The 23,965-nt window shown below is 34.8% G+C and overlaps 1 protein-coding gene across 2 annotated transcripts; it reads left to right on the plus strand.

The window, feature by feature from the left end:
* The first annotated feature begins 514 nt into the window (after window positions 1-514).
* On the plus strand, window positions 515-15,760 carry LOC107783760 (potassium transporter 7). 2 transcript variants are annotated; one of them, XM_016604782.2, is made up of 10 exons: window positions 515-1,141; window positions 8,085-8,313; window positions 8,412-8,660; window positions 8,814-8,864; window positions 9,743-10,003; window positions 11,696-11,748; window positions 11,906-12,020; window positions 12,213-12,467; window positions 13,758-14,280; window positions 14,721-15,760. In XM_016604782.2, exons 1-10 carry the CDS (start codon window positions 851-853, stop codon window positions 15,256-15,258), a joined length of 2,565 nt encoding a protein of 854 aa, XP_016460268.1. In that variant the 5' UTR covers window positions 515-850; the 3' UTR covers window positions 15,259-15,760. The 2 variants fall into 2 exon arrangements, with proteins under 2 accessions (XP_016460268.1, XP_075079126.1); XM_075223025.1 differs by lacking the exon at window positions 515-1,141 and adding an exon at window positions 1,408-1,540.
* The last annotated feature ends 8,205 nt before the right edge of the window (window positions 15,761-23,965 follow it).

Here is a 23,965-nt window from a genome sequence, read left to right on the forward strand (position 1 = left end):
AAACAAAAAAAATTAACTCTCGTGTCTAGGTTGTTTTTCTTTCTCACCATGGTCAATTTTGAAACCTTAAACTAGTTTGCCTGTATCTTTGCTTAGTTTTTTTATATAAAACAAAATGTATTTTCGTTCGTATAAGCATGAATTTTGAATAGCAAAATCATAATTTTCTCGGTTCACATTGTTTCATATTATCTTTAGTTGTTAGTATTTCTTTTGATATAGTTTGTTTGTATATCTATGATCTGTGATTTTTCTTCAAATGAACGGGAAAGAAAGGTTGTGGGGAAAGGATGAAAATGAGAGTATAATGGTGAGGTGGCAATGAAACGTTGTCATAGGGAGGCAGTTAATGGAGTAAGGGCAGCTTTGTACCACTTTTATGATGTTAGGGATATATTTGGATCGATAATATGACGTTAGGGATATATTTGGACGGATAGTATAAGGGAGGGCAATATTAGACCTTTTTCAATAGTATAGGGGCATATTTGACCCTTTCCCGGACAGAAAACGCAGCGTGTAAAAAAGTAGTTGCTACCTCCACCCCTTTACCCCCAACCCCCAACAAACTGCTTGATCCGTTCAAAGTAGTTTATAATTAAACCCAAATCTCTGTTAAATCTCATCCAAATCCTTCACAAATTTATAGGGCTTCGATTTCAATCCACTCTCTCAGTTTTTACACATTTTGATATACACAAATGCATACCTATACGTATACCTATACCTATAAGAAGACGCATAGTAAGAATTATTCAGTTGATTGATTTTGAATCGTACGAGAAGGACCTGTGAAGAGGATTTGACTATAGCATCAAATCTACATGTAAATCTCTTGAACATTTTTAAGATGGTGAATGTGGGATTGGAGAAGGATCGGGAGAATAATGGCGGATTAGCCTCTATGGATTCGATTGAATCGCGGTGGGTGTTTCAGGATGAGTATGATTCGGATATTAATAGTGTTGACCATGATACTGTCAATGGAGATGATGGTTCGACGCCGCGCAATGTCTTGGATTTGGACTCTGAGGATGAGGACGATAATGCCGTGCGTAAGCTGATCCGTACTGGCCCTCGCATTGATTCCTTTGATGTTGAAGCTCTTGAAGTCCCTGGTGCTCAGAAGAACGACTTTGATGTGAGTTTCTCTAGTTATGAATTTGCTGAATTGTGTGATCCAACTTTTATTTTCTTAATTATGCATAATTTAATTTGGTAAATTATTATATTTACATTCTAGAACCTCTTCACCTGTTTTCGGTTGAACTTGCTTGGTGAAGCTTGTGCATTAATTTCACTTGGTTACGTAATCAACGTGTTATAGAATATGTCTGCTGTTAGATGATATCTGCACTGTAAGGAAAGAACTGAAATGCAGAGGGTTGTGAAGCTTATTCGACCCCAAGAATGGTAACACTGATGGACAGAAAGGGAGAAAAAACAAAGAGGAGAGAGGGTAGTCAAGGTTAGAAGAAAGGAACAAGAAACTGAAGTATTTTTGAAGCAAAGGAGGGTACAAACGAAGTTGTTTGAACAGGTGCCAAATTAGTGTGAATTTAACTTTTTTGTAGGTAATGATAGAAGCAAAATACTCAATCAGGTTTTTACTTTTTTTTTTTTTGACAAGTAAAAGTTACGTTAAACTGTATACATTATCTAATATAGGACATATGTTATCTCTTTTCCTCACTTCTATTTAGTACCATGTCCTCTACCCAGTTTGTAAGCTAACATTTTCCTTAGCTTCTGAATTTCTGTGATCCTCCCAAAAGTAGTTATTGCATCACTTTTTGATGTTTGAGGTCATCCTTGAATGCTTATGCATCTCCAATTATTGCTTATTGCCTTATCTTTGATACTTGTAACTCTAACCATCACAAAGAAAATGTGTTCATTTTCTTGTTTTATCTTCGCATATGGTTGTTGTACCAAGAATGAAGAATGAATGCTCTTCTATAGTTTGCCTTAGCCAATATTTTTTTTTCCCTGATCAATAGTTAATAATTTAGTTTTGGCTAACGCTTTACTAAGAGGGAATTGCACTTGATAAAACTTAAAATTGGAAGAGAACTATAGCCAAATAGACTTCATCCTTAAAAAAGTGACAGGGTCACATGTAAAGACTGCAAGGTTATAGGTGGAGAAACACTAACCACACAAGATGAACTGGTAAGCAGATATGAAACAAAGAGAGGAGCGAAAAAAGAGAAAACTATCAGGCAACTGAGATTCTATGGTGAACACTAAATGGCATAAAGCAAATAGCATAGCACATAAGGACAATTTAATGAAGGAGGATCTGAGATTGGAAGCTAATACAGATATCCAGGAAATGACAAGTGCATTTAGAAAGTTGCAAGTGAAGTTCGTGTGTATATGACTTAGGACCTTGACCACAAGTGTTCTATTGTTGGAATGAGGAGGTGCAAAAAGTTGTTAAAGCAAAAAAGAGTGGTACGGAAATTTGCTATAACAGAAAATAGAGAAGCCTTTTAAGAGTGTACGAGCACAGCCCCATTATGTTCCTTTAAATTTTTAAGATCAGCTGGGCCATCTCTGGGAAGTTGTTTCAAGAGTTGCGCTGGAATGAAGCTACATGAGACTCCCATAAAACAATGGCAAACTATCTCATTATGCATATTTTGGGTCCAATGGAAGGAGAGGAATAGTGGATGCTTTGAAGGAATTGGTTATCCTGTACATCAGTTGAAATATTTGTGTACCTCTTTTCTCGTATTGATCAAAGTATTAATGCATAAATACTCCTTCCTTTTCTATTTTATATGAAACTCTTTCGATCATAGTGTGTTCCAAAATTGGTTATCCTGTACGTCAATTGAAATATTTGTGTACCTCTTTTCTCGTATTGGTCAAAGTATTAATGCATAAATACTACTTCCTTTTCTATTTTATCTGAAACTCTTGTAGTGTGTTCCAAAAAAGAATGACGCTTTTATATACTTGAAAACTCTTTAAATTTGAATTTTAGTTATCCTTAATGACATACTCTTATAGCTATAGAAATGTAATGATATGTTTAGGACCTAAAAGTTCAAAGCGCATTTTTTCAGCAGTCTCTCTTTCTTAGCCTTTGTGCCGAGTGAAGCACTAACTATTAAAATGAAACGAAGGGAGTATCATAGGTCAAATGATAGATTTAACTTTATGAGTTGCTGGTAGAATAGTATCATGAACAATTTGTATATACTGTGATCACACACCTTTTTGGTGCGATCGTCATCAGTGAAATGCCCTTACCTTTTCTCAGTAAAGTGTATGAACAGTGTAGTGATAAGGTAAAAAGTTACTTAGTAGAGCTCGAGGTAAAGACTCTAATGACTTGTACTATAATTTAGGGACCCCAGGATGGAGAAAGAAATGCATAAGCAAGCACGACTAAGAGAGAAAGGAGTAAAGACTCTTCTTTATAAGTGAAGAGAGGACTTGAACCAAATTAAGTGTATTAAAAATGATTTTCAACCAGTTTTGACCAGGATATTGAGATCAAAGAGAGATGGCATGCTATTTCGATATCTTCGTACATTTGTGACAAATAGCCTTAACTACACTTGTACAATCAAATCTACTAAAGTAGAGGATGTTATAAAAAGTAGGAGGGCTAGAAAGCCTGTGGTTCAATTGGTATCCATGTTGAAGTTTGGGTAGTATGATTTATGACTAACCAAGCTATTCAATGTTGTATTTTGGGAACGGAAAATGCCAAATGAGTGGAGAAACAATATTTTGTTTTGGAGAAGTGATAAGGTCACATGTAAGAGTTGCATCTTATACTAGAATGAGCTCTAACCACCTAACATAGTCTGGTTGTCTTGGGCATGAAGTGAGAGAGAAGCTAAAAAGGAGAAGAGTTATTTACAGTCAAGGATTCGATGGTGGACACTAGAAAGGCACCTAACAACGTTTAAGGATAAATAATTGCCGGAGGAACATGAGAGTTAGAAGCTATCCAAGGGAATGAAATGACAAGTTGTATTAAAAAATAGCAATTGAAGTTTTCCTCTTTATCACTGCGGTTTTTAGGGCGGTTGCAGACACCTCGAGTAGTCCACCGGGTGCTTGCTATCTCTTGCCAGTACATGTACCAAGTAATGCTGCACATCGGTGCTCAAACAGATGCAGTGATATCTAAAGTTGTTGATTCATTACTTAATGCGATTACTTAATGCGATGAGAAGCGAAGTGTTGTCACTTTATGGACGAAGCCGTGCACTTTACAAAAGTGTGTAATTCAAACAATGATGCGCAAATTGATCAGTTCTTTAAATCTCAACTTTGAGGAGTGAAATTAATATTGAAAATATTGAACTTTGGATTATAAAATTCATTATTTTAATTATTCCTTTTTAATGACTATTTTTTTTCATTATTATGGTACTAAATTCAATATTTGTTTTTTTTATATAATTTTTCATAATTTCCCGCTTCAGTCCAAATGTTGGTTAGCTCCAAGTCCCATGAAACTTGTCATTTTTTTGTGATCTTCACTTCTAATAGCCTGTTTGGCCAAGCTCCTTTTTGGCCAAAAGTGCTTTTGAGGGTGTTTGGCTAAGCTTATAAGCTGGTCAAACCAGCTTATAAGCACTTTTTAGCTTATCTACGTGTTTGGTAAATGAAAAGTGCTTATAAGCCAAAGATAAGCTATAAGCCATAAGTTGTTCACCCCCAACGTATGATTTTTCAACATATCAACACTTTTAGTTTGACGAAATTTTTTACTATTATATCCCTAAAATACTTCTATCTTTAAAACAAACTTCCTAACCCATCAATTGTTCCGTCACCTTCTTACCATTAACAAAAATCGGATTTTTCTTAGCATTATCTGGAGTGAGCAAGTTTGCATACTCTCATATAATGAATGTTTCCTATTAGAAATAAAGAAAATTTGAACACTTCTATTTTCTATATGAATATTTTGTGCACTATTTAAGTATATTTTTACTGACAAACTTTAGTCAAGTTATAATTATTGTATGTTAATTTATTATAAAAATAATTTATATTTATATAAAATAATCTTATCTAATAAAATTTAAACTAAAAAATAAATGAGACATAAAATAATTTCTATATGAAACAATGAATTTAAATCTTGCAAGAATAAGTTTCTAATTAGGGTAAATAGCTTTAAGGATATTTGAGTCATTTTAACCAAAAAAAAAAGAGCTTATCAGTATTTTTTACCAAACACTTCAGCTGCTTATCATCAGTGTCAGCACTCTTATCCAAACACGTAATTGTTTATTTATTAAATCAGCTTCAGCACTTAAAAGTGCTTTTCAACACTTAATGCTCATTAAAACAACATACCCAGTATTAAGTTCTTTAGGGTAAATGAGCATTAATGAGCACTTAATGCTCATTAACTTCTTTAAATCAGCTAAGCGAAACAGGTTTTTTTTGGGTGTAAAGTATTTTTTTCCAAAGTGAAGATGTTTGGCCAAGCTTTTAGAAGGAACAAAAAGTGCTTTTGACGGGAAGGAGAAGCAGTTTTTGAGAAGTAAAAAAAACAATTTCTTCCCAAAAGCACTTTTTTGAAAAGTACTTTTGAGAAAAATGCTTAGAAACACTTTTTAAAAGCTTGGCCAAGCACTAATTGTTGCTTAAAAGTGCTTTTCAAATTAATTAGTCAAACACAAACTGCTTCTCACTAAAAGTACTTTTCTGAAAATCACTTTTCAAAATAAGATGATTTTAGAAGCTTGGCCAAGCAGGCTATAAACATTGGAATGGAAAAGTATTCGCTTGGTGTTGCCAGTGCTAGGATTAGATCCACCTTTTTGGAGGCAATATCAATTGATGTTTGGGCATACACAAGGCCTAGGACCTGGATGCAATTGCTTGGTGGTGGAATGAAGAGGTGTAAAGAACTATTAAAATTAAAAGATTCTTTTATGGGAAGTTACCAATAACAGAAGATGGAGAAACCTTTGAAGAGTATAAGAGGGCAAAGAGAGAAGCTAAGAAGGCTATTAGCAAAGTCGAGGATAAAGCCTTAGACGACTTGTATGGTGTACCAAAAGTTTGGGATGCAGAAAGGGAGGGAAAAAATGCATAAGCTAGCAGGTCTACAAGAAAACATGGATAAAGACTTGAAATAAGTAATAGTTTTTAGACAAAAATGCTATTTCGATCAATTGCTCAACGCAATTTACGAGGATAACATTTCAGATTTCCATACATCTACGACAGGAAAACTTAGCTAAAAACGACTACTATGCCTCAATCCAAAAAAAGTTGGGGTCAATAGAAATGTCTATGGTCCGTAGTATCCCTATAAAGGTTTGTCATCAATAGGTTGAGCAATATAAATGGTCAAGTTAATCCATATCATATTAATGAATGAATAAATACAAAATGATTGAAGAAAGGGTATCTTAGATTCTTAGTTCTGATATACAAGAACAAAACAGATATTGCAAAGCTTATATGAATTGTCATTAGTATTGAACTTATAAGTCATATAATGAAACTTTTGGAAAGAGTAATAAACAATAGACTTGGGCTAGCTTGGGCTTATTCTTGACAGATCCACTGCAGATTTTTGTTAAGAAGATTGAAGCCTTTTTTATTCATTAATGGCGTATTGCTAAAGGTTACAAAATAGAAGCAAATATAGTCGTGGCTGTTAGCTCCAGTATAGATGATTAGCTAAAGACTAGGGAGCTAACAAAGTTAAATAACTATCAGGAGAGTCTACAGGGATAGGAAGAAGAATATCCACACGATATTCATTGAGCTAGAGTTTATACAGATCAGAAGTGTGCCTTGAGTCCATACTTGTTACACAAGGTATGCATGTGCTAATCAGATGTATAACCAACTTAAGAAACTCTGGCTACAATGTGGTTTTAGCTTTCTTGTTTTGCGAACCTTCATTTTATGGTTTCTCTTTTCTTTGACTTCATTCGGTGGATGTCCTTTCCTGAGGGTGAATACTAAATGAACCTGTGTACATAAGCTATCCTTAGACTTTTGTTTTGATTTGTTTTAGTAGGCATTAGACAGAATACTTGGAGTGTAAGTTCAGTGGTGCAACTTAGGTAGTGGACGAAGACGTGAGGCTTGATTCACAAGTCATACCTAGGAGGGCAAGTTTTAAATACCTTGGGTCAGTTATACAAGGGAATTGAGAGATCGACCGTCGACGAGTATGTTACACATCGTATTGGGGCGGGGTGGATGAAATGGAGACTTGCTTCCAGTGTTTTGTGGGATAAGAATGTGCCACCAAAACTTAAAGATAAGATCTACAAAGCGGTGGTTGGACCGACTATGTTGTATGGGATGGAGTGTTGGTCAGTCAAGAACTCCTATGTCCAGAAGATGAAGGCGATTGAAATGAGGATGTTGAGATGGATATGCGGGCATACCAGGTTACATAGAATTAGAAATGAAGTTATTCGGGACAAGGTGGGCGTGGCCCCTATGGAGAACAAGATGCGGGAGGCGAGACTTAGATGGTTCGGGCATGTGAAGAGGAGAGGCACAGATGCACCGGTGAGGAGGTGTGAGAGTTTTGCCTTGGAGGGCCTAAGGAGGGGTAGAGGCAGGCCGAAAAAATATTGGAAGAGAGGTGATTAGGCTAGATATGACGTTGCTCTAGCTTACTAAGGACATGACCATGGATATGAAGGTGTGGCGGTTGAAAATTAAGGTAGAGGATTAGGACAGGTAGCCGATCGTTGTCCTTGTTGGTAACAATAGCTTTAGTATGTGATTTAGTGTTATTTGTGTATTCTCGTATCCCTTGACTTCTGTGATTACTTGTTATTGCTTTCTGATTACAATACCTAGTATATTTAGTTTTGTATTTTTGCTTCGGTTTTCTAATTGGTATGCTTGTTGTTGTTGCCCTTCCTTTTCCCTATCCTAAGCCGAGGGTCTTCCGGAAACAACCTCTGTGCCTTCTTGAAGGCAGGGGTAAGGTCTGCGTACACACTACCCTTCCCCGACCCCACTAGTGGGATTACATTGGGTTTGTTATTGTTGTTGTTTTAGTAGGCTTTCTTTTTAGAATACAGAGTGAATTATTGACTAATTTTCAAGTGTATTTGCAGGATGTCTCAGCAGGTAGGAAAATCCTATTGACCTTTCAGACTCTTGGAGTTGTGTTTGGTGATGTGGGGACGAGTCCCTTATATACATTCAGTGTGATGTTCAGCAAGGCCCCTGTCAATGGCAACGAAGATGTTCTTGGTGCATTATCCTTGGTTTTGTATACCTTAATCCTCATTCCTTTGGTTAAATATGTTCTTATTGTTCTCTGGGCCAATGATGATGGTGAAGGTGAGCTGACGTTTGAAATTTGGCGAGCTGTTTTACATCATTATGCTCTATACTTTGTATCTTCTGATTCATTCAATGAGTTTGGTTAATAACTGCAGGTGGTACATTTGCTTTGTACTCATTGCTTTGTAGGCATGCAAAGGTTAATCTTCTTCCAAACCAACTTCCATCAGATGCTCGAATATCAGGCTTCAGACTGAAGGTGCCATCTCCAGAACTTGAGAGGTCTTTGAGAATAAAAGAAAGACTTGAAGCATCACTGACATTGAAAAAGCTTCTTCTGATGTTAGTTCTTGCTGGTACTGCTATGGTGATAGCTGATGGAGTCGTTACACCTGCTATGTCAGGTATCTGTAGCCTTTCTTTACCTGTTAAATCTGTTGGTTGAGAGAAACAAGTCAGTACTGCCTTTTGGTCCTCTAAGGTCCTTTCTTTTTTTTGAATGAATAAGCTATTCTTTCCTATTTAAAGTTTAAGTTCTTTCAACTATGCTGATGCAGTAATGTCTGCTGTTGGTGGTTTAAGAGTTGGAGTTTCTGGGATTAAGCAAGGTAATGTAATCGTACTTCTTCCTTTTCATCTCCTTCCTTTTCTTTTTCTTTTTCTTCTCCTTTCGTTTCCTTGTTCTCCTTCTTCTTTTTCTTCTTGCCCTTCTTTCTTTATCTTCTTCACCTTCTCTTGAGCCGAGGGTCTACCGGAAACAGCCTTTCTACCTTACCAGGTAGGGATAAGATCCGCGTACACACTACCCTCAACCCTCCCTAGATCCCACTTGTGGGATTAGACTGGGTCTGTTGTTGTTGTTGTAATGTAATCTTACTTATTGGCTGGGGAACCTTTACAGAATTGTTCACTTCTTGGAGTATATGTCTTCTGCAAGTATGTTGATCACTTAATTCTCTTCAACATGCCTTTCTGTAAACTGAAAACAGTTTTCTGGTAAATAGTTTGCTCTTAATTTCTGTTATACCATTCCTTTGGGACATCCATTACAATTGGAATGACACAAGGATGATTAGTGTGATATGTTCACGGATGACATGCACAAACTGAGGAAATGGTCCGTGTTTTTCTTACGTAAAAGGTTGCTTATGTGCATATGAGGTATAAACCTCGTTGACATTGCCTAGCTCAGTAATGAAAGGAATTTCTGGTTATATTACATTCTGTATCGTTTTGGTCATTGAGAATTCGTACCATTTAATAGTGGTGCTGCTCAAAATTGCTACGGAAGCTCAGTCGTGTGAGCTGATAGTTTTAGCCTGACAAGACTGATTTGTTGATGCACCTTGTATGAGGTGTTAGGTTTAACCTATGAGAATCAGATGATAGGATGGATATGATATTGCTCTTTCTACCATATGTGATATCATTATGCACTTGAAGTCCTTTTAGTTGTAAGATTCTTATACTCTAATGTCTTTTGCAGATCAAGTTGTGATGATCTCAGTGGCATTTCTTGTAATTCTGTTCAGTGTACAGAAATATGGGACAAGTAAAGTGGGGCTTTTCGTGGGTCCTGCTTTGTTTATATGGTTCTGTTCCCTGGGTGGAATTGGCATCTACAACCTCATTAATTATGATTCCAGGGTTTGGAGGGCATTTAATCCAGTTCATATATACTATTACTTTAAGCGCAATCCTACGAAGGCCTGGTACTCGCTTGGAGGCTGTCTTCTTTGTGCAACAGGTTAACTGTTGACCATGGATGTTTTTGATAGTTGACACTGAGCTTTTAATTGGAATCACACACAAAAATGCACTGTTATATGTTTCCTTTTTTCTTTTGTTTGTTCTTGGTTACTTGAGTGCACGGTGAACCTGACTTTTATGTTTGGACTTCTCTATTTATGTGCATGTACTGTTACAACGTCAGATGTTTTTTCAACCTCACTTCACTAACTTCTTTCTACAAATATATTCTCTTCTGCCAAAAAAATATTAAGTTATAGAACTGAATCTTACCTGTTGTGGCATCGTCGGATAATCATTGAGTTGCTATTTATCCCTTGCAAATAGGGCTGCGGGATGAACTTGTTTCAGCTTTAAAAAGAGAACAAAAGACTTGAACTTACCCTGGATACCGCCTAAGTTGCTTCCTCTAAGAAAGATGGTTCTCTTATACCAGTTGTAACGGCCCAGGTCCAACTGTCACAGTTTTGTCCCCTTGGGCTTTGATAGAAAAGGCGCCTCAACAGTTGAATCTTGAACTCGCCCTTTTATGCCCCCTAATTTTTTCCTCCCATTGCGATGTGGGATTTATCCAAGACAAGCTTCATTGCGAACCCCCTTTTGAGTTCTACTACCACCGGTCCGTGGGCTGTACATCTGTTGCACATTTCAATAAAAAGGAAGTAATTGCAGTCTTTGAGTTGCCAATCATAAGGCAATATGCGAATTGATTTTTGTCAAAGAATTGTAGAGGAAAATTATGTTATGTACCATAAATTAAAACTATTCTTGAAAATATGCCTTTGAAGCATGAATGTATGGAAACATCATTTGAACTAAATAGTCCCTTTGGATCTTCACTTTTCCAGCTTTTCTGAATTCTGATCTTGAGCAATCAGGGCTTTTCACATATAGTTATTTTCTTTGTTCTTGTCCTAACCCAAGTTTCAAGTGCGCCTTTTATTTGTCCTCTATCTTTTGGAAGGTTAAATTCCATAAAAGTCTTGAGTAGTTTTGATTCATTATATGCAATAGAAAGGGATTAAGCTTGTCTCTGTATCAGTGTGTTGTCATGGGGTACACCACAACTGAATGCTACTCTGCATCTGTTCTTGCATTATCTGTTAGTGATTGTGTCCTGGTAAACTTGTTTATGTTTTAGGATATTTATGTTTTAAGAACTTAATTTTGGGGTTTGGTCTAACAAAGTTAGGTGCAGCTCTTCCATTTTCTTGGTTAAAACATACACTTGAATTTTTTTATGACAAGTACTCAGATGAAATATATGTACAATAGATTTGACTCTTCGCCTCTCTTTTGAGAGAGAAATATCAATGGCTTAAACATTTCCATTTGGTATAGGTATCAGCCCATGGTAATTTCTTGATGTTTTTTCCCACTTGAATGAAGACATCTTATCCTCACCTTCTATGTCACCTTTTTTTTCTTCTTTTTTTAATCGGATGTCCCCGAGGGGTCACCTGTTTTTCTTCACTGTTGACGTTTTCTTGGCCTTCTAAAGAAATATACTTCAGTGTGTGACTGTGTGTCTGTAAGCAATTTTCTCTATTTTCTTATTCTTTTTTCTCCATTAATTCATTTAAGAAACTTATAACTCCTCAATCTTCTTCCTCTTTTTTGGTAAATGTTGTTTTATATTTTTTGTCTTTATTTCTGGGATGTAGAGCTGATCATCATTTCTAAAACCCAGGTTCCGAGGCAATGTTTGCTGATCTTTGTTATTTTTCTGTGAGATCAGTCCAGGTATGCAGCAGCAGATCTGGTCATAGGATTTGTGGCTAGGGGGAGTGGGGTGGGGGGAGGTGTATAGATATAATTATACCTACCCCTTTTGTATTTTTGATAATTCTTTTTTCTGATTTTCATGGACGATTATTGAGTATCAACCTTCTTGTTACAGCTTACCTTTGTGTTCCTTGTGCTGCCATGCCTTCTCTTGGGTTACCTTGGTCAAGCAGCTTATCTTATGGAGAACCATGCTGACACAACACAGGCTTTCTTCTCTTCTGTGCCAAGTAAATTTCTGCATCTGTTCTTTCCCTGATAATCCTTGTTTACTTAGTATGAAAAATAAGGATGACACATTTCAATATACTTTCTACTTGGAACTAATCAGTAATCTTCTATGATTTTGATGATAAAGGTTTATGAATCCAAAAGGAGCAAAAAATCAAGTCTTTTAGTTAAAATTTCCAATCATGTTGCAGGTGGAGCTTTCTGGCCCATCTTCTTGATTGCTAATGTAGCTGCACTGATTGCCAGCAGGGCAATGACTACAGCAACTTTCTCTTGCATTAAACAATCCACAGCCCTAGGCTGCTTCCCTCGCCTTAAAATTATTCACACGTCTCGAAAGTTCATGGGTCAGATATATATCCCAGTGATGAACTGGTTTCTTCTCGCATTGTCCTTGGTGATGGTCTGTTCTATCTCAAGCATATATGAGATTGGAAATGCTTATGGTAATGCCTGGTTCCTTGTTCTTTTAGAATTTATTTATTTCTTTGCTACTTCATTTGGTTCTTTTCTTTTGTTTATTCCTATTACTGCTGGATGTATGCTCTCTGGTGCATATGGCGAATAGTGAACGCCTTGATATTTATTTTTCAGCAAGTGTTTAAGGTCGTCCGATACAAAATTTAAATTTCCTGTTCATCTAAGATCTTGTTTGACCTTTGATTTGACCAAACTAACGTGAGATATGTCAAATCTCTTGGAAAACTTAGATCCCTTACTTTCTGTTCTTCTCAGAGAAGGGTTTTGCTCATATCATTTGGATTGACTCAGATCCTTTCATGTTGGAGAGGTTTTCGACGGGTTTTGAATTTGCATTGATCCAGGGGCCGTCTGCATGCACTTGGGCTTGCTTATTTATAATCTTTTTTGACTTTTGATTAAAACTTAGAAATTATATTGATTGATCTGGTGTTTGAAAGTATAAACCCTCCAAATTGCAGCATGTTTTCTAATTATTCATGAATGCTACAGTTTGATCCCTTTAATGGTTTCTATTTTTATTTTTAGTTTTTTAGTTATTAATCTTTATCATCACCAAGTTTCAATTAGTTAGGATATCAGTGTTACGTAACTAGAAGCTGCCACATAGATAAATCATTGGGGATCATTCCAAGTAACTAATAACTAATTGAAAGATTAAAGCTACTGCATCGTTTCAAGAAATAGAATTTTGTAGAGTGCATTTACCAGGACAGAAAAACAGTTGAATAAGTGTATATTAGAAAAAGAAACAACTTAACATCCAATTTCTTGTCCTTCATTGTTTTTTGTAGTTTGTCTTGAAATGATAAAAGTATGCATTTGATCTTGATCAGTTTATGATCCATGTTCAGTCAAATGTTGTTACGTAAAATGGGATGAATTAGTATTCAATCTTGTAGGTCGTGACTCTATATTTTCCATTTTTTGACAGGCATCTAAATATATCAAAGTGTATTGTACCAATCAGTTCCACAGGATGTAGTACATGTAATGACAACTGATTTGTGCGTGATGAAACTGAATATACTTAAGATATTAGGGTTTTGGCCTGTTAGGCAAGATAGCAGAAGAATATTCGTATGTTGCTTGAATAGTTAATGACAATTGCTTGGATTTCAATTTAGAGGTCCTGATCAGTTTGACTAGGAAAACAGTGGGGTGCTTCCAATTTTAATTAACTGATTTCTAGGCTGCATTATTAAATGAAGGCTTATACTGGCTTGTTCATGTCTGATGCATATCCTGTCTGACAGGAATAGCGGAGCTTGGTGTGATGATGATGACAACAATACTAGTCACTATTGTTATGCTTCTGATATGGCAGATCAACATCATTGTTGTGCTTAGTTTTGTCGTTATCTTCTTGGGGTTGGAATTAATGTTTTTCTCATCAGTTTTATGGAGTGTGGGAGATGGAAGCTGGATTATTCTGGTTTTTGCAGTAGTCTTGTTTTTTGTTATGTACATATGGAATTATGGAAGCAAGCTGAAGTATGAAACTGAAGTCAAGCAAAAGATGTCTATGGACGTGCTACGTGAACTTGGCCCCAACCTTGGAACAATCAGAGCTCCTGGAATTGGCTTGCTTTATAATGAATTGGCAAAGGGCATACCGGCTATATTTGGACATTTCCTCACCACTCTTCCTGCTGTTCATTCAATGATTATTTTTGTTTGTATAAAATACATTCCTGTTCCTGTAGTACCTCAGAATGAAAGGTTCCTGTTTCGGCGAGTCTGCCCGAGAAGCTACCACATATTTCGTTGTGTTGCCAGGTGATCATGCTAGCTTCTTTCATTCTCTGTTGGTACATTCTCTAGACTATCTGGTGTGATTTCTGTGGCCAAGGAGAACCTACTATAAATTTTACACTTGCATAGCTTTTGACTGACCTAATAAAGACTGCTGCATGACAGGTGATATCTGTAAATAGTTGTAGCATTTGGACAGTAATTTCTGTGATAAACCGGGACCTGTATCTTCAAGTGAACACCTACATTGTGATACCTAATTCTCGTTTGCAAACAAAATTTGCTAAATTGCCCAACTCTATGGGTAGTTCTTCTGTCATGATTCTCTTGGACCCATGCTTTGGATACAGATGAATTTCGACAGTTTTTCTTGGATAGATGCTTTCTCTTTTCTGCATTTGTTGTGTCTTTTTATGTGGAACCTGGCTACCTAATATTTCAGCCCTAACTCTTTGAACTGACAGATATGGTTACAAGGATGTTCGCAAAGAAAACCACCAGATGTTCGAGCAGCTACTGATTGAAAGTCTTGAGAAGTTCATTCGCCGAGATGCTCAGGAGCGGTCACTTGAAAGTGATGGCAATGGTGAATCAGATTCTGAAGAAGAGCATGCCTTTTCAAGGGTCCTTGTTGCTCCCAATGGGAGTGTTTACTCACTTGGTGTTCCTCTCTTAGCTGATTTTAGGGACACTGGAAAGGCAGTTATGGAGGAAAGCACTTCAGAAGAGATGAAGCCTGGCCCTTCCTCTGAGTCGCTCTTGTCCGATGCTGATCAGTCCTTTGAGAAGGAGCTCTCATTCTTACGCAAGGCCAAAGAATCCGGTGTGGTTTACCTCCTCGGTCATGGAAATATTAGGGCAAGGAAAAGTTCCTGGTTCATCAAGAAGCTTTTCATAAATTACTTCTATGCTTTCCTTAGAAAGAATTGCAGGAGGGAAATTGCCAGTCTGAGTGTCCCGCACTCGCATTTAATGCAGGTTGGCATGACATATATGGTGTGAGAATTAGCTTTCTGGAAAAAGCCCGTACTGATATATTTTGGCGAAAAAGGCAGTTTTAATGTCAAATTGCTGTTATGTCCCCCATATCAACTTGATGAGTGCAGACAAGTGTCCATATGTCTTCCTTGCACACACCACAGCTGAATTTGAAGTCCCTCGTCTTATAGCTTGGAAGTCTTTGCACTGATCCAGTTATAGTAACGAATATCTCTCCATAGTCGTTTGGGTTTCATTCTAACACTGTCTCGACCCCTTGCCTTATTCAGTGCTTCTCCATCAATTGAAGCTAGAAGAGCAGGGAATAAGGGAAGAATGGACAGGCAGCGATCGCCAAGATAGATACAAACTCATAATATTGTAATTCTTTTCAGTTACCCCTTGCCTTTATAGTAACTATCTCCATAGTCGTTTGGTTTTCATTCTGACATTGTCATTCTTATAATTTTCATGTCGAAACACCTTTTTAAATGTTGATGAAGTTTTCACTACATTGACAAGTTAATTCGTCTTGTGGAATTGTTGCCTTGCTCTTTATAGTAACTCATAATTTTGTTTTGTTCTTTTTATCTGTATGGATGGAATGTTAGCATTTTTTATGGTGCAACTAGTGTGTAAATACTGTCCTGGGAGGACATGTGGGACTGGAAGTTAGATTGGAACAATCAGCCACAAATGGTTGAAATATTTGTGCCAAAAAATCTAGAGAGATGTACCAGTTGTTCCATCTCGTGTCATGATAGGAAAAACTTAACATCCGTCTTGATAAATCTCTCGACTGGTCGCTTCTTCATTACACACAACTATTACATAATGATTGAATATTAACTCATTAGTTAACGTTTTGATAGTTAATGAAGCGTTGATTTTTCTATGTTTTGGTTATTAATTTCAAATATTTCATTCTTTTAAGTAATCAATCACCATTCTTTCATTTTCTGTCTAGTAATTACCAGTAAACAAACTTGAGTTTTGAGTTGTAAACTTGTAATGGGTGGATAACAGTTTGCCACATTGCTAACACATTTAGGTTCAATTTCCATTGCTAATATGGAAAGATACGATCACGAAATTAAAATTCTTGCTCCTAGCAGATTTAACTAGTTTTTTTCTTATAAAGTTTTTTAGTACTTTTAAATTTTTCTCAATATACCAAAAAAAGACTCCTTATATGCGAGTTTTGTTAGATATGCTTATAATTCTAAACTTGTGAGCTGGAATCTTTTGACATTCATCTTTTTCACGTAGAATGAATCACAAGTTTCACAACTAGTAACAACTTTACTCTTTAGATTATATAGCATTTATTGATACAATTTCTAAAATATAAAACTTATTGGCATTTAGATTTGGTTTCCATGAAGTTTCTAAAAACTATTCTGGATAAAGTTTTGTGTGACTTAATTTTTTCTTCTTTTTAAGATGGAATTGGACAAGGAAAAGTATCAATTGTAACAACGCCCCACAAAAATTATAATTTACATTGATAATTGCTCCTGCCATTTCTTTTTTAATCTTGATTTGATAGTAATTTCGCAAGATAGTCAAAGGAAACAATGAGTGAAAGCAATTGTTGCTTTGATCTTTCCTATATTTGGAATGTATTAGTGTTTTTTTAAAAAAAGAAAAAAATATTTGATGACAATTACTTTACATTCTTATATCAAATTTAATTTTTAATTATTTTTTGGCAAATTGATATTCAAATCCTATATTAAGTAATTCTTATTGATTAACTTAAACTTTTATTTTATTATGCGCATGAATTCCGTTTATGTACTAGTGACTATGGAGTTGGGGTTTATTAGTTATAACTAGACCTCTGGTGATATTCATCTCTTATAAGTGGATATTAAGTTGAAAACTACAAAATCAAAAAGTGATTCATTATATACAAATTGTTTCTTACCAATATATGTCATTTAATCAAAATCATATACATATAAAAAGATTTTTTTTGGTAACTAACTTATTTTATTTGTCACTAATGAAACGTTACAAAATAGTTAAACTAAATTCAAAATAAAATGCACCTCAGCATTCTCTGTGTCCAACATCATAAGACATCACATCTAAAACAAAAGCTTCTGTAAACAAAATCTAGTGCCAAGTGAGGCTCTTACATTATAAATATTGCTATGGCCTCGTAGCATTTCTTCTAAAAAATTCTCTGATTCGTCTCTATTCAAGTGGAGTGAATACATTCAGCATATATCATTTTGCACAGCTTGTGATCTTCCTTTAGTACTACTGATAATCCATATATCAGTCATTTGACTAATAATCTGTCAGCAGTTAACAGTTTGCCTTGCATTATAAGCTAGTAACCACATGGTAAATATAGTTTTTGGCCTAGCATCATTCTTGAACATTATACATTTTTAGACCATTAATTCTAGGATAATCTCACATAGCTGCAAATAGATATGCTTGATCATGCTCTTACCAGCATCCAGTTTGCACTAAACCTGTCCCAAAAATCCTCTAGCATTTAGTATATATTCTCCTGATCATTCAATATGCATGCATGTTGAGATACTGGATTGCTGCTGAGCATGCAGTTGCCCTTTAATAATAAGTATGAATCTGTTTCTATCCCAAATAAGAAGAGTTTTTTTAGTGATCGATCATATTTTTCCGTGACCAAACATAACTTCTACATATATAAGCCCTACATAATGCGTCAATAAACAATTGAGCTCAGTATGCGAGAGAGTATAATTTGTACTAATTGTATCCTACCCCCATATGACAGCTTTTTTATAGTCCATAATAAGATTTTAGTTATATTTTCTGTATTAGGTGCTCAAACTGTAATAAGATGAGTTCTTTTATAGAAAGACAAAAGATCTTTCACATTGTAGCATCCCACCAAAATATTGAACGATTAATTAGCTTGCACGATTGAAGCATCTGAAAACTAGATGAAGCACTTGTGTGAGACAAGACAATTAATGAACCTAAATCTCATCTGGCAAAGAGTAATAAATCATCTGCAAAGCACAAATGAGTGCATATCTAGGATGGAATTTTAACTTTTTATCTAACTTAAATTCGTCCAAAAGTTTACTTAAATACTCCATGACTAGGAAGATATTGTATCTTCTTGCCTAAAATAGAAAGGCTTTTCACGAATGCTTCTTGTGATTCGATATTTAAAGGTCAAAATTAGGGAGAGATACAAAAAAAAAAAAAAAAAAAAAAAAAAAAAACTAAGTGAGAAAGATAAAATACAAGAAAAAAGTGATTAAATCTTTTGTCCATTATAGGTATCAAATAGTTGGAGATTGAAATCAATATATGAGATTTTTTTTTTCTTAAAAAAGTTTGTTAAGGCATTCGCTTAAGAAAAACTGAGTCGAAGTTTTAAATATTACTCCATCAATCCTAAGTTATATAAAATTCATGTAAAGGTATTTGATTCGCCACTGGATTTAAGGAAAAAAAAAAAAGAAGACGTTTGAAACTTGTGATTTAAAACAAGCAATATATGTATGTATTACTATAAATTATTTCATTAAATAAGAAGTTTAATCTTAAATTATTTTAAAATTAAATAAAAAGTATGATATTCTTCTAATATAGACTAAAAAAAATATGACACATAAATTAGGACAAAGTAAGGACAAAATAAAACACATAAAGAAAAACTTTGATTGATACATATTCATTTTTAGGACCTTTGATAATGTTTCTATTTAAAAAATTATTTTTTCTTTTCTCTTTATGTCTCAACTAAAAGGAAAAAACAAATTATATGAGGTACTTTCTTTTTGAGTTTATTACAAAATAAATGACATGTTTCTAAATTTGGAAATAATTTAACTTTAAACTTTTATTTTACCTATTTTATCTATTTACCCTTAATCACAAGCTTTGTCATGACCCCACAAAGCTTTTAATCTTAAGCTTTTGAGATCACAAGTTTCAAAAGTTTCTTATTTTTTCTTAAACTCCATATCGAGTCAAACTAGATCATCTAAATTGAAACTAGAAATCGAGGGATTTTCTCGTGTGTGTGTGTGTGCATATATATATATATATATATATATATATATATATATATAGGAAAAGATGCATAAGTACCTCCCATACCTATACCCGGATTTTCAACTACACACTTTTTCTTTGCGGGAATTCTATTACCCCCCTAAACTTATTTTAATGGAATTATTTGCACCCTGAACGCTGACAACCAAACTCTTGGCAAGTGGTGAGCTACACGCGCTCCCACATGTATTTTTAGTACTTTTTTAATTCTTTCTTCTTTTTCTTATCCTTTTTTCTTATTTCTTATTATTCTCATTTTTTTTGGTTATTTCATTCTCTTTCTTTTTGTTTTAGTCACCAGCGGCATAAAATGGTGGTCATCGGAATTTCACAAACACCATTTTTTCGGCGATAGATTTTTATTCCGATCTAAGTGTGTTTTGTTTTATATATATATAAATTTTTCTTGAAAGTGTAATTTATATGTGGGAGAAAGAGCAAAAAAAATGAATATAAGCTGAGAAAACTTTTTCCAATTAAAATTTCAATACATCATTTTTTTTCCGGCGTGGGAAGGCTTTCCGATGATGAATTTCCCCCCCAAATATGAATGTATTTTGTTTTGCTTATGAATGGATCTTTTTGAGAGTTTAATTTGTGTGTGAAAGAAAAAATGGAAGAAAATCGGTTAGACAAAGTCGTCGGTGAATGAATATCCGCCAGAATTAGAGAAGAAACGAAAAAAAGTAAAAGAAAAAAGACAAAGAAAAAGGAAAAGGAAAAAAAAAGTAAGAAAAAATGTAAAAAATAATAAAAAATAATCTTAAAATCGTTTTTTCTTGCTTCTCACTCTCCTTTGGGAGAGTGAAATACACACTCTGCCACGCCAGCATTAAGGGTGCAAATAATTCCATTTAAAATAAGTTTAGGGGGTAATAGAATTCCCGCAAAGAAAAAGTGTGTAGTTGGGAATACGGGTATAGGTGAGGGAAGTACTTATATATATATATATATATATATATATATATATATATATATATATATATATATATATATATATATATATATATCTTAAGATGTATATATGTTCTCCAATAGATAAACAAGAATATCTTGTTCAATTTTATTCTGGAAAATTGAAAAATGACTTAGACACAAAGTAAAACTCTCTAAAAGATAGACATTCACTCTAATTACAATTCTATACATAACGCTCCCCTTGAATGTCTATTCAATAAGTAATGTGCCTTGTTAAAACCTTAACTAAATTAAAACCTAATGGAAAAAAAATTCTAGAAAAGGAAAAAGAGTACACATATTTAACAATACGCCTTTTGATTGCCTCGTTCAAAACCTTGCAAGGAAAACCCAGTGGGACAAAACCTTGTAAGGAAAAAAGAGTGCAACGCATATTAAACTCCCCCTGATGAGAGCATCATTTCACATCCTTGAGCCTTCGCATCCCAATCTTATGTACTAGCTTCTTAAAGGTTGACGTTGGGAGATTTTGTGAACAAATCAGCCATATTATCACTTGATCGAATCTGTTGCATATTGATATCACCATTCTTTTGAAGATTATGTGTGAAAAATAACTTTGGAGAAATGTGCTTTGTCTTATCTCCTTTTATGAATTCTCCCTTCAATTGGGCTGTGTATGTTGCATTGTCTTCATACAAAATCGTGGGTAGTTTGTCACATTTCAAACCACATTTGTCTCGAATAAGATGTATTATAGACCTCAACCACACACATTCTCGGCTTACTTCATGAATAGCAATTATCTCAGCATGATTAGATGAAGCCGCCACGATTGATTGCTTAGTTGATCGCCAAGATATGGCAGTGCCTCCACATGTAAACACATAGCCTTTTGAGATCGAGCCTTGTGTGGATCGGATAAATACCTAGTATCGGCATAACCAACAAGATCAGGACTGTAATTATTGCTATTAAATAAGCCCATATCGGTAGTTCCTTTTAGATACTGCAATATGTGTTTGATTCCATTCCAATGTCTCCTCGTAGGAGCAGAGCTATATCTTGTTAAGACGTTGACTGAAAAAGTTATGTCAGGCCTTGTTGTATTAGCAAGATATATTAGTGCACCAATTGTACTAAGATATGGTACTTCAGGACCAAGTAGCTATTCATTCTCTTCTTGAGGTCGGAATGGATCCTTATTCACATCAAGTGAACGAACAACCATCGGAGTACTCAATGGATGTGCTCCATCCATCTAAAACTGTTTCAATACCTTTTCTATGTAGGCAGATTGATGAACAAAAATTTCATTTGCCAAATGTTCAATTTGCAAACCAAGACATAATTTTGTCTTTCCGAGATCTTTCATCTCGAATTCTTTCTTTAAATAATCAATTGCCTTTTGGAATTCTATAGGAGTTCCAATAAGGTTTATGTCATCAACATAAACGGCAAGTACAACAAATTCCGATGTTGTTTTCTTTATAAAAACACATAGACAAATGGCATCATTTATATAACATTCCTTTAATAAATACTCACTAAGACGATTATACTATATTCGTCCTGATTGTTTTATACCATACAAAGATCTTTGCAATTTGATTGATATATATATATATATATATATATATATATATATATATATATATATATATATATATATATATATATATATATATATATATATATATATATATATATATATATATATATATATATATATATATATATATATATATATATATATATATATATATATATATATATATATATATATATATATATATATATATATATATATATATATATATATATATAAATGCATGTCAAGTTTTTCATGGATAGCAAAACTAATGAGATAACGGAATGTTATAGAATCCATAACGGGTGAATATGTCTCTTCATAATCGACACCAGGCCGTTGTAAAAATCCTTGTGTAACAAGGCGTGCCTTATATCTTTGTACCTCATTTTTCTCATTCCTCTTGCGTACAAAGACCCATTTATAGCCAACAGGCTTAACACCATTAGGTGTTTGGACTACAGGCCCAAAAACTTCACTTTTTGCAAGTGAATTCAATTCTGATTGGATTACTTCTTGCCATTTTGGTCAATCACGTCTTTGTCGATATTCTCCAACGGATTGAGGTTCAAGATTATCACTATCTTGCATAATGCTAGATGCAATATTATATGCAAAGACATAATCCACCACTATATCCAATCGATTCAAATTTGTCTCAATATCGATTGGATTTTTGATAGTTCCTTATTTTTTTGAGTCTCAGGCTCAGTGATTTCCTCATGAATCTCAGGTTTGATTAAATCATGAATTTCTTCATGAGACTCTTTCGTAGTGTCATTTTGATCATTTGTTTTTCTTTTTCTAGGATTTCGATCCTTAGAACCTAATACTCTGCCACGTTTTAGGCGTGCTTTTGACTCATTAGCTATGACACCAGAAGATTGTCCAACAGGGACATCAATACGGATTGGAACATTCTCTGCAGGGATATGTGATTTTGTTATCCTTTTCAGATCCGTAAATGTGTCTGGCATTTGATTTGCTATTCTCTGCAAATGGATAATTTTTTGCACCTCTTTTTCACAAATAGAGACACGTGGATCAAGATGAGATAATGATGGATTTTTTTACAAAATTTCCCGTTTAGTTTCACCATTTTCCCCCCCCTAATTTTGGGAAAAGTGTCTCATCGAATCGATAGTCTACAAATCGTGCATCAAACAAATCCCCCATTAATGTTTCGAGGTAGCGAATAATGAAGAGCGATTCAAACCCAACATATCTTCCTAAACTTCTTTGGGGACCCATTTTGGTGCGATATGGCAGTGCTACAAGCACATATACTGCGCATTCAAAAATTCTTAAATGGGATATATTAGGTTCATGGCCCAAAACTAATTGCAACGGGGAATATGTATAATAATTTGTCGATCTGAGACGAACTAGCATTGTTGCATGCAAAATGGTGTGACCCCAAATAGAAGTGGGCAACCTCATTTTCATGAGTAACGGTATCACAACCCAAAAATTCCTCCGAAGGATTCGTGATGGCACCTAATCTCTAAACTAGGTAAGCATAACATTAACTGAAATAACATTGATATTTGCCAACTTTAAATTCAATAACTCTTAACAATTTATAATTCCCAAAACCGGTGGTACAAGTCACAAGCCTTTCTAAGAGTAGTTATACAAAATAAATACATCACTGTTCCGAAACAAAGGGAACAAATGGAAATAAGTACAATTGAAGGTGACTCTGAGGACTGCGAACGCTGCAGCAGGTTTACCTTGAGTCTCCACTATAACGAGTAGCTACTATCGATCAAATACCTGGGTCAGTACACAAAAATGTACAGAAGTGTAGTATCAGCACAACTGACCCCATGTGCTGGTAAGTGCCTAGCCTAACCTCGGCGAAGTAGTGACGAGGCTAGGACCAGACTACCAAATAAACCTGGGCAAAATAGCGTACAAAAATAATAGGAAGCAGATAACAATGATGACAACAATGATCAACCAGTGATATAAATAGCAGGCAACAAGAACACCATAAATGTTTCTCAACAAATAATAAATACAAGTGCAATCAATTAATCAAGTCCTTCAAATATAAATCTTTCGCCTATAAATCCTTCAAGTAATAATCTCTAAGATAATATGCTTTTCAATAAATATATTTCGAATATATTTCCTTCAAATAAATAT

This window comes from Nicotiana tabacum, chromosome 10, assembly GCF_000715075.1.
Source record: "Nicotiana tabacum cultivar K326 chromosome 10, ASM71507v2, whole genome shotgun sequence".
NCBI lineage: Eukaryota > Viridiplantae > Streptophyta > Magnoliopsida > Solanales > Solanaceae > Nicotiana > Nicotiana tabacum.

Excerpts from the sequence above, each read along its gene's own strand:
- LOC107783760 (XM_016604782.2), top strand. The coding sequence starts at position 851 with ATGGTGAATGTGGGATTGGAGAAGGATCGGGAGAATAATGGCGGATTA. Across the intron at positions 1,142-8,084 it reads CTCAGAAGAACGACTTTGAT|GATGTCTCAGCAGGTAGGAA; the intron begins GTGAGTTTCTCT and ends GTGTATTTGCAG. Across the intron at positions 12,021-12,212 it reads TTTCTTCTCTTCTGTGCCAA|GTGGAGCTTTCTGGCCCATC; the intron begins GTAAATTTCTGC and ends ATCATGTTGCAG.